This window comes from Onychomys torridus, chromosome 8 (assembly GCF_903995425.1).
Source record: "Onychomys torridus chromosome 8, mOncTor1.1, whole genome shotgun sequence".
Taxonomy (NCBI): Eukaryota; Metazoa; Chordata; class Mammalia; order Rodentia; family Cricetidae; genus Onychomys; species Onychomys torridus.
Window position 1 is genome coordinate 38,481,347 of NC_050450.1, and position 10,956 is coordinate 38,492,302.

The following is a 10,956-nucleotide window of genomic DNA, read 5'->3' on the forward strand; positions in this document are numbered from 1 at the left end:
TAAGGGTGAGTCAGTTGAGTCTTTGCACACAAACTCAGGTTCACTAAAAGGAGGGAAGGACACCGGAGGAAAGGCCAGGACAAAGGTTCATGCGCCCTCTGGTTGGTTTGGGTTTGGGTTTTTGTTGTTGGTTGGTTGGTTGGTGACTGAGTGAGTGAGTAGTCGAATGTTTTATTCTGTTTGTTTTTGAAACAACAATTCTGGGTTTTCTTTGTGTTGCCCAGACTTGCTTCAGACTGAACTCTGGGGGTCAGTTGATCCTCCTGCCTCAGCTTCCTGAGTGCTGAAACTGTGGGTGCATATTTCCAGTTCAAGGTGGCCCACGCTGTCAGAACAGTGGAGTCCATGTGCACTGTCGGACTCCTCTGCTATGCACTCACGTGAGGGGTCCTGTGAGCTTGAGTTACCTGGCCAGTGCTCGTCACTATAAGACTGCAGATGTGGACAGATCAGGGAAAGCACCCTGGTGACCCTGAGAGCCAGGGCCCCAAGGCCATCTCACCAGACGGTATCCCCTGCAGGCCAAACATCTGGCAAGCCAGTACTGGGGTGGTAGCCGCTCAGCAGCCATCCACCGGGACCCCAGCCTGCCATACCTGGAGCAGTACCGGATCGATGCCAGCCAGTTTCGGGAGCTCTTTGCCAGCCTGACACCCTGGGCCTGTGGCTCTCACACACCTGTGCTGGCAGCCCGAATGTTCCGCCTCCTGGACCAAAACAAGGACTCACTGATCAACTTCAAGGAGTTTGTGACAGGGATGAGTGAGTGTCTCACCCATCTTTCAAGCACCAGCCAGTGCGTCTGTCCTTCCTGTGGACAGCAGAGGGAGGCCTTGAGCCCTTGCCTTTGACAGAGCTCAGCAGTTTCTTCTTCTGTCCCTCTCCATCAGTCTGGGGCCCTAGCCCCAAAGAAGCCTAAGCTTTTCCATAGGGTGCAAGGGAAGCAGGAGGCCCAGGGCTCATTTGAGCCTCCCTAGAGACCTGGCTTAGGAGGTACCAGGCCGTCCCAGACTGTGGAGTCACCACTAGAACCCACAGGAAGGGTGTGGGGACACGGCCTGCAGTGTGTCCCTGGAGCCTTCTTGCCAAGCGTGTCCTCCCTGGCCTTGCTCCACAGGTGGGATGTACCATGGAGACCTCACAGAGAAGCTCAAAGCACTCTACAAGCTGCACCTGCCCCCAGGTGAGTGCCTTCGGGCTTCCTGCTGTGGGTCTCTCGGGGGCCCCTTGCCTGGCCAGAGCTGGAGAGGCACACTAAACCACCACCGTAGCTCTGGGATGGTTGGAGCCAGGAGCGTGCGCTAGATGGAAGGGAGGCCCCGGGGCCCAGCACGAGTGAGGGGCTGCGGCTGCGGTCCACCCTGGCTGGTGGTCTGAGCACACAGACTGAGGAGGGGGGAAGGGCAAGAGGGGAGATCCTAGTGGGTCCCCTGGGTCAGGCAGGGCAGCACGACCCAGAATCCACATCAAGGCAGAAGGCTATGGTGGAGGTCCAGTGTAACTGGGCCCTACACTCTTTGTTCTTTTCCTTTCTTTTTTTTTTGAGCTGAGAACCAAACCCAGGGCCTTGCTAGGCAAGCACTCTACCACTGAGCTAAATCCCCAACCCCACTCTTTGTTCTTAAAGTAACCGTTACCCAAAGGTTCCTGTTTATCCCAGGACAGCCTGGAGTACTGCCAAGGCCACCTGTAGATCCTGTCACGCGGCCTCATGACAGGGGCCCCGCTTCCGGCCTCTAAGTGGTGCTGGAGCTGTCCTTGGGGTGCAATGTTTCCTGTGGTCTGAGCTAAGTTGGGGGCAGGGGTTCACAGAAGCTGGCCAGCACATGACCCCAGCAGCCTTCACGTGTGGCCAGAGTTCATCTGACTCAGCAAGAGTGGTCATAGGAAGAGCCACTAAGAAGGAGCTTCCCTTAGCAGGAACCAGATTCAGAAAGATAAAAGTGATGGCCCGGGGCATCCTGCTTCCTGGGGTGGTTCCACCCCAGCTTGCCAGTTTTCTGGACTAGGACCTCCCCTGAGCAATTCCCACACAGTATCTGCCTTCAGAATTGGCCTGTGTGAGGTTTAGATGGCAAGGCTTCGTTCAGCACTCCCTCGCACACCCCAGCCCCTCGCTGTGTGCAGTGGCGCCCACACCACTAGTCAAAGCTCCCAAATGATGGCTCTGCTGGCAGAGCTGAAGCTCTTGGTACACAGCTCTTACGTGAGGCTGGCTTGCAGCTGGGCTGCATCACAGAACTGGGGCTGCCCCCACCACCTGAGCCTGCTTCGTCCAGGCATTGGGATGCTTGGGTCCTACCGCCCTTAGGGTGTTTGCCCTGTTAATCTTCCCTGCCCAACTTCACTCCCCACCTCTCCATACAACAGGAATGGTAAGATTACATGTATATACAGCCTTTGGGATCTGCAACGTCAGGTTCTGGTCATCTAGTACCAGCAAATGCAGAGCGTGAGACAGGCTGGGATGTATTAATATGGTATAATTGCCCCAGTATGAAGTAAAATTCCCCCAAAGAGATCTGCTGAGCCAGGTCGTCATGTGGTGGGAAGGTAGCTAAGTTCACCAGGCTCCTGGGTATATATGGATTATAGTCTTGCCCAGCACATGAACTGCATTTCCAAACACAGTGTTACTGCTGGGGGTGTAGCTCAACCATAGGACAAGTGCTTAACATCTGGGATAACCTGGGGTTCAGTCCCCATCCCCTACCCCCCCAAAAAAAAAACCACATTGTCAAAATCAAACTAGTAAGCCAAGCACATCTGTGATCCCAGCTCACAGGCTATTGCAGAAGGGTAGAGAATTAGAGGTTACCTGTCCTGCAGCGTGAGACTCTGTCTCAAACAACAAGAATGTGACCACCTATTCAAATGTCAGGGGTTATAGTAGAAGGTGTTCGGCCTGGTGGGACATGAGTGGGGGAGGGTGGCCTTTTCTGCTTTGACTGGAAATCCCAGCCTTCCCTGTCCTCACTTGTTCCTTCCATTGGAACACAGCTCTGATCCCAGAGGAAGCGGAGTCAGCCCTGGAGGCCACCCATTATTTCACAGAGGACAGCCCCTCAGAAGGTGAGCGAACCACTGCTGAGACCCCCCAGAACAAGCAGCCTATACTGGTCTGCAGCTCCCAGTCTTTCCATGGGGCCTCTGCAGGAAACCAGCAGTCCCACTGTGGGATCGGGGAGCATGCCACCTGGGGTGCTCCCTTGGAGAGCCCTGCAACACTTCCTGGGTCAGGTTGTCCCTGTAGATGTTCTCAGCCGTTGTTTCTCTTGCCTCTCTGTCTCCCTGGACCTGGCCTTCTCCCTCTGCCCTCTGCGCATCCTCTGCTGTCCCTGCCAGCATCTCCTCTGGCCCCAGATCTGGATCTTTTCCTGCCCTGGGAGGCGCAAGGTCAGTCCCTGGAGGGCAGGGGTGACCCCTTTGCCTCTAGGCTTTGTCTTCCTTTATTCAGAAGCCTGGAAGCTTTCATGCCCCGGGGACTCTTTGGAACTTCATCCTGTGGGGATAAATCCTGAGAACAACCAAGAATGGAGCTGCTTCTGGTGGGGGCAATCTGTTATGGATGGTTAATGATGAGGATGCGCTGCAGCATGCTAGACATGGAGCAAGCCCAGGGCATCACCCCTGCACCCACACGCAAAAATCTCGTGTTCATAGGAAAGGGATCCAGAATGCTGTCACTGTGACTGTGCAAGACAGGTACAGGATGGGAGAGCAGAGACCAGAGGGAGTGGTAGACACGCCCCTTGAGAAACATCGCAGGATTTCATTTCATTTCATTTTATTTTATTTTATTTCATTACAGAAAATACATATGTTGAGTGCTGGTTAGGATTCAAACTTTGCTGCCTGTAAAACTCATTGGGATTATCTGACAAAGTGAAGGGCCATTCTGGGCCCTGCTGGGATTTGGCAGTTGAGCTGGTCATGTGTAATACAAACCTGACCATAAGGGTGTTTGAGCGCTTGGTTCACATGTGAGATCCTGGGTTCTATCATGTGCTGCTGGCAGTGAAGCCTGGGACATGATGGGGCACACTGCTAATCCTAATACTCGAGGTAGAGGCCATGGTGGCAGGAGAAACGTGCTCAAGGCCAGCCTAGCTCCGTGGTGAACTTTAACAAATAAATGGTCTGGCAGAAGGCTTCAGTGGGTAAAAGCACCTGCCGTCAAACCCGATGACCTGAATCTGACCCCAGAATCGACATGGTGGAAGGGAAGAGGACAGCTCTCCCAAATTATCTTCTGGCCTGTTACACGCACGCTTCCTGGCATGCACACCAATATACACATGCACACAATAAATTTTAAGCCAAGTGTGTAAAAGCTCACACCTTTAGTCCCAACACTAAGGAGGCAGAAGCAGGCAGATCCATGTGAGTTCAAGGCCAGCCTGGTCTACAGAGTTCCGACCAGCTAGGGCTACATAGTGAGATCTTGTCTTTAAAAAAACAAAAAACAAAAAAAACAAGACAATAGCCAGGGCGTGGTGGCGCATGCCTTTAATCCCAGCACCCAGGAGGTAGATATAGGCGGATCTTCAAGTTCAAGGACAGCCTGGTCTACAGAGTGAGTTCCAGGACAGCCACAGCCACACAGAGAAACCCTGTCTCGAAAGCCTTCCCCCTGCCCAAACAACAACAAAAAATAACGCAACAAAAAGATTTTTTTTTTTTTTTTGGGGGGGAGCTAAGGATTGAACCCAGGGCCTTGCGCTTGCTAGGCAAGCACTCTACCACTGAGCTAAATCCCCAACCTTTTTTTTGTTTGTTTGTTTGGTTTGGTTTGGTTTGGTTTTTCCAGACAGGGTTTCTCTGTGTAGCTTTGCACCTTTCCTGGAACTCACTTTGGAGACCAGGCTGGCCTCGAACTCACAGAGATCCGCCTGGCTCTGCCTCCCAAGTGCTGGGATTAAAGGTGTGCGCCACCACCGCCCAGCCCAAAAAGAATTTTTTTAATTAATTTTAAGAATAAAAACTGAGGGTGTAGCTCAGTGATAGAACTCTTGCCTAGGATACATATAGCCTCGAGTTCCGTCCCAAGCAATTAAAAAGAAACAGGTAAACTATAACAAGAACAGGTCATCCCCAGGAGGTTGGCGTGCACCAAGGAGGTGATACTGGAGAGAAAATGAACCCATGTGCCCCAGGCTGCCACTGTCCTCTCTGCAGTCTCAAAAGACTTACTCGAATTGGAACATGACCTTGATTTCAAGGTCACAACTTATACTGGAGAGATGCTCAGTAGTCAAGAGCACTGGCTGCTCTTCCAGAGAACCTGAGTTTGATTCCCAGCAGCTCACAACCCTCTGTAACTCCAGTTCTGGTGGCTCTGATGCCCTCTTCTGGCTCCATGAGCACCAGACATGCACATGGCATACATAACGTACATGCAGGCAAAAAAACACCCATACCCATAAAATTATTTTCTTTTTTTGTTTTATTTTATTTTATTTATTTTGTTTTTTATTTGTTTGTTTTGGGGGTTTTTTGTGGTTTTTTGGGGGGGCTGGTTTTTCGAGACAGGGTTTCTCTGTGTAACAGTTCAGGCTGTCCTGGAACTCACTCTGTAGACCAAGCTGACCTCAAACTCACAGAGATACCCTGTCTCTGTCTCCCAAGTGCTGGGATTAAAGGATGCACCACCACCACCACCACCTGGTAAATAAATTTTTTTAATGTTTAAAAAAAGAATACAAATTATGCCAGGGGTAGTGGCATACCCTTTGAGCACTTGAGAGGCAGAGGCAAACAGAGCTCTGTGACTTTGAGGCCAGCTTGATTGATGTGGCAAGTTCACTGAATTCAGGGCTATGTTGTGAAACCTATGTAAAAAAATGGAAAGAAAAATACAAGTTCAAGAGGCCAGTGGAACTTCTGTTACACTCAAAGTCTGGGCAAACCAGGATACCCTAGGGTTGTCCTACTTTCTCCTAGGAGAGGCCTTGGGGTACACAGGCCTGTCCTGGGCCCCCACATAGCCCTGAGGCAACAGGGCTCCTATTCCACAGTAAGAACCTGATCCTGGAGATAGCTGTCTTTTATTGCTACCAGAATGGTCCCAGAGGACGGTCCAGAGCTGGGATCTGCCTGATATCATCACTTGGGGTCCTCCAGCAGGCACACTGCCTCAGAGAACAGTTGGCCTTTTGGAGAACTTCAAGTTCATGTTCACACATGTGTAGTGCAGTGTGTGCCCACTTCAGCAAATGTAGCACTTCATGAAACACCAGACAAAGGGGCCAGTGAGATGGCTCAGCAGGAAAGAGCACTTGCTGCCTATCAGTCCCTAGGACCCATGGTGGAAAGAAAGAACCAGTTCCCACAAGGTGTCCTCTGACCTCTGTGGATGCACTGTAGCATGTATACTCACTCACAGTACATTAATGAATGAGTGTAAAGAACAAACAGAACATAGTAGGCTGAACACAATGTCCTGTACAAAACCTCTCTGCTGGTGTGACAGTCTCGGAAGGAATCACTCCCTTGAGTGTGACCCTTTGTGTAGCAGAGGTCATTAGTTGTCACGTTTGTTCCACAACGCATGTCATCATTCACTGGGAAGCCACGTGGTGAGGCTTGTTTTCTTCTGAGAACGTAACCTTTGTGTGCGGTGCTGGGAATGGAGCCCAGGGCCTGCAGCTTGCTGAGCATAATGGACTCTATCATTGAGCCAAGTCCCCGGCAACTGGCTTTCCTTAATTGTAGCTGAGTAAAGACGTGACCAGCTCTCCTTGCCACAGTGTTTAAGGCTGGGACCAGGCAAGCAGGAGGACAGCATGGGGCCTGTGGGGGGCGCTGGTCTGCAGAACCACAGGCGTGACCTGTAAGGACTTCGGGGTTTGTAGTCCAAGAATATTCTCTGTTCTCTTCCTGGTGTAGAAGCACTGCCCCAGGAGCGGCAGGAAGGAAGTGGAAGTGAGGACGCCCAAGAAAGAAGAGGTACAACCATTCAGCTGGCAATCCCGGGACAGCAGGGCCTGGGGACCCCTGCTGCTTACATTCCCTCCTCAGTTACCGTGGGATGGCAAGGGTGTGCCCTGACAAAGGGTGGATGCTACATAGCCTGGCTCACCTGCTGCCGTGGGCCCCAGGCCGCTGCGCTCTAGTGTGCAGCCAGGGCCCCTCCTCCCAGTCCTCTGCGCTCTAGTGTGCAGCCAGGGCCCCTCCTCCCAGTCCTCTGCGCTCTAGTGTGCAGCCAGGGCCCCTCCTCCCAGTCCTCTGCACTCTAGTGTGCAGCCAGGGCCCCTCCTCCCAGTCCTCTGCACTCTAGTGTGCAGCCAGGGCCCCTCCTCCCAGTCCTCTGCGCTCTAGTGTGCAGCCAGGGCCCCTCCTCCCAGCAGCCTCTCTCCAACCATGGGGAAGACAGGTTTGAGCTCTTCATCAACTTAAGTCCAACTTACCTCCACTAACTTAGGAGAGACCTGGGGGTGTTGAGGGTGTTTTCAACCACACCCTAAATGCCAGAGCATTCTGTAATAGGACCCAAGTAACTTCAGGTCAGAGCGCAGCCCACCCTGCTACCAGCCCACAGCCTGCTTTCTCCATTGACAGACGGGTTTAATCTCTTTCTCTCAACTCACAGAGGAGAAGGGGACCAGCCCTCCTGACTACAGACACTACCTTCGAATATGGGCTAAGGAGAAAGAAGCTCAGAAGGAAACCATTAAGGACCTTCCCAAGATGAACCAGGTAGACTCAATCAGAATCTAGAGAACGTTTCCAGAGAATTCTGTGTGCCTGGGCTTAGACAGCTTCATATGACTTTTACTCTAGCAGTCTCCTGTGGGTCGGATTCTCTTCCCTCTCTGTAGAGCCTCTTAGTCCTGAATGGCCATTAGTGAAGATTCCAAAAAGGTAAAAAGCTACTTCTTGGACAGAATAGTGTTTCCATGGTAACCACCTGCCTAGGTTGAATCACTATCCATAAACCACAGAAGCACTGGGGAAAGTTAGTCTCCAATAGCCAGAGACCCAACATACAACCTTGGAGAAGAGCACTCCAGTGGCCCAATCCAGGCCATGATGTTTTTACAAACACCCAACCAACCCTCAGGTTGAACTTCACCCCAACTGTGCCCTTCTAAAGAAGGCCCTGCATTCCAAGCACTTTTACACACAGGCTTTAAGAATGGGCCCATGAAGCCGGGCGGTGGTGACACACACCTTTAATCCCAGCACTCAGGAGGCAGAGGCAGGCAGATAGATCCCTATGAGTTTGAGGCCAGCCTGGTCTACAAAGTGAGATCCAGGACAGCCAGAGCTGTTACACAAGAGAAACCCTGTCTCAAAAAAACCAAAGGGGAGCCAGTGGTGGTGGTGCACGCCTTTAATCCCAGCACTCGGGAGGCAGAGGCAGGCGGATCTCTGTGAGTTCGAGGCCAGCCTGGGCTACAGGGTTAGTTCCAGGAAAGGCACAAAGCTACACAGAGAAACCCTGTCTCGAAAAAGCAAACAAACAAACAAAACAAAGGGGGAGGGGTGTGGAAGCATGTGGGAAGAAAGGCTTTGAAAGGACTGTATAGCAGTGGTCAGTCTCCTTCCCAGACCTCAGTTTCCTAACCTGGGAATGATAAGGTGGGGGTTTGTGGCATCAAAATCCTAACACCAGTTAGAGTGGCCTGTATTTTCAGTTAGCACAGCTCCATAACCACCTCTGTCTTCTTTCTGGCTTTCCCCCTAAGGAGCAATTCATTGAGCTGTGTAAGACCCTTTACAACATGTTCAGCGAAGACCCCATGGAACAGGACTTGTATCATGCCATCGCCACCGTGGCCAGCCTCCTGCTCCGCATTGGTGAGGTGGGGAAGAAGTTTTCAGCCCGGACAGCCAAGAAGCCCAGGAATGGTACCCATGGCGGGGACCACAACAGTGCCACAGAGGAGAATGAACCACCCCTACCCAAACCTCATCAGGACCCAACACAGGAATGTCAGCCACCAGCTTCAGGGGACCCCCAGGCCAAAGCCAGTGGTGACACTCACCTTGGGAAAGCATTGCAGGACAGTCATGTGATGGCGGAGGGCGGCAGTGGTGAAGGGCAGGGCTCTCCTCTCCTGTTGTCTGATGACGAAACCAAAGATGACATGTCCATGTCCTCCTACTCAGTGGTCAGCACAGGCTCCCTGCAGTGTGAGGACCTCACTGATGACACAGTGCTGGTGGGAAGGGAAGCCTGTAGCCCCACCGCTGCCGCCACCTCGCGTAGCGGGGGCACTGTGGACACAGACTGGTGCATTTCCTTCGAGCAGATCTTGGCCTCCATCCTAACAGAGTCTGTGCTGGTGAACTTCTTTGAGAAGAGGGTAGACATCGGACTCAAGATCAAGGACCAAAAGAAAGTAGAGAGGCAGTTCAGCACCTCCAGCGACCATGAGCCCCCTGGGGTCTTGAGCTGAGTTGCAAAATGGAAGCTGGTCTCTGTCTCCTTCCCTTTACCCCTTTTGGTTTCTCCTTGAAGATACCTGTTCTTGAAGCAGGGTGATGTAGAAGCAAAGGTCAGGTCAATGCAGACCCAGTTGCCTTACAAGGATTCCCAAGGAGGCCAGGGCACCCTCGTCCTCCCTTGGCTGGGAACCTGGAGAACCTTGAGCCTGCTGTTCCCATAGCATTAGAGGCTTTCGGATCTGTACCTGCCTGCTTCTGGCCCCTGCACCCCATGCTATGCACACACTACACCAGTGCTCCATTTATGGAAAGACCTACAGCCATGTGGCCCGGTCACCAGTGGTCACTTGGTCATGTGCTTAGGCTCCAAAGGATGGAACCTTCTAGGCTTGCTCTGAAGTCCTTCAGCCTGAGCCTGGGTCTTAGGACTGAGGAACTCAGTGTCTGATGCACAGGCAGGAGCCTCGCGCTGCACTCCTAATTTATGAAGTTTCCATTCTTCCTCATCATTAACTTTAAAGCACATCCCTCAGGTCCTCTCCTAGTCCCTTGTCCTCATTTGAGTTGGCTAAAACTCACACTGTGCTCAATGCCTTAATAAATCCCTAAAAGAAAGAAAAAGCACACTGTGTACAGTGCTTCCCTGTGGCCCTGAACCACTACCCCAACCTTACTTCTCCCCAGGTCGGGTGTGTGGCCCAGAAAGCATTGTGGGAGTTCGGGGTACTTGGCTGCCATAGGAGGGGAATTGCAAGACCCTCCATGGTACAGGGCAACTGTGGCACAGGTCTTAGGCTCAGTGTCCAAAGGTGTGTGCAGTATAGTAGACATATCCTCAGGCCTAGGCTACCCCAAGTTGTCAGCCTCTGGTTCAAGAAGCAGATACACGGCCAGAGGGGGACCTCCTGGGTTGAGCCAGAACAGGACTCAGCCATGAGACACCTGGCTGTGTTAGAGGAGCGGATAGGGATCATAACCATCCATTTGCCCATGGGTGCTCTTGCTTCTACCAGCAAATGGATCCGGGCACTTTTAAAAAATGTGAGAGTGCCAGGTGTGGTGGCACATCTGTAACCCTGCCCTTGAGAATGAGGCAGAACAGTTGCTTCATTTGAGGCCAGCCTAGGCTGTGTATTGAGATCCTGTCTCAGAGAGCCAAAATAAATAAGATGGCATTAGGTGCTATTTACAATAATACCGTAAAATTTAATCCCAGCACCCACGTAAAAGCTGGGCATGGCCATGCCCACCCGTACCACAGTGCTGGTGGTCAGACAGGTAGGCTAGCCAAATAGCCAGCTTCAGGCTCAGTGAGACCCTCTCAAGGGAATCACGCGGAGCGATGAAGCAGAATGCCCAACGTGCTAACCTGGCCTCCACCTGCACCATTACACACTTACAAAATAAAAACTTTTCAATTTGTTTAAAATACAAATGGGTGACTTCCAGTAAACTTGCTGAGTTAGCAGCTCCTTGACACAATTCTGAGTCATTTCTGTCACCCCAAGAAGACCCCTTGGGTCCACTTACAGTAGATCCCTGTACTGACTCCCAGCCTGGGCA

The 10,956-nt window shown here is 52.0% G+C and overlaps 1 protein-coding gene across 2 annotated transcripts in view; it reads left to right on the plus strand.

Moving 5' to 3' along the window:
* Tbc1d9b (TBC1 domain family member 9B) overlaps positions 1-10,014 on the plus strand; it is a 42,053-nt gene extending 32,039 nt beyond the window's left edge. The window contains exons 16-22 of one of the 2 annotated variants that reach the window (XM_036195943.1): positions 522-762; positions 1,118-1,183; positions 3,001-3,072; positions 3,346-3,396; positions 6,889-6,948; positions 7,592-7,698; positions 8,691-10,014. In XM_036195943.1, the coding sequence (XP_036051836.1) occupies positions 522-762; positions 1,118-1,183; positions 3,001-3,072; positions 3,346-3,396; positions 6,889-6,948; positions 7,592-7,698; positions 8,691-9,404 (1,311 nt within the window). In that variant the 3' untranslated portion in view covers positions 9,405-10,014. The remainder of the gene's footprint in view (positions 1-521; positions 763-1,117; positions 1,184-3,000; positions 3,073-3,345; positions 3,397-6,888; positions 6,949-7,591; positions 7,699-8,690) is intronic. The other variant, XM_036195944.1, reaches the window with a different exon arrangement.
* The last annotated feature ends 942 nt before the right edge of the window (positions 10,015-10,956 follow it).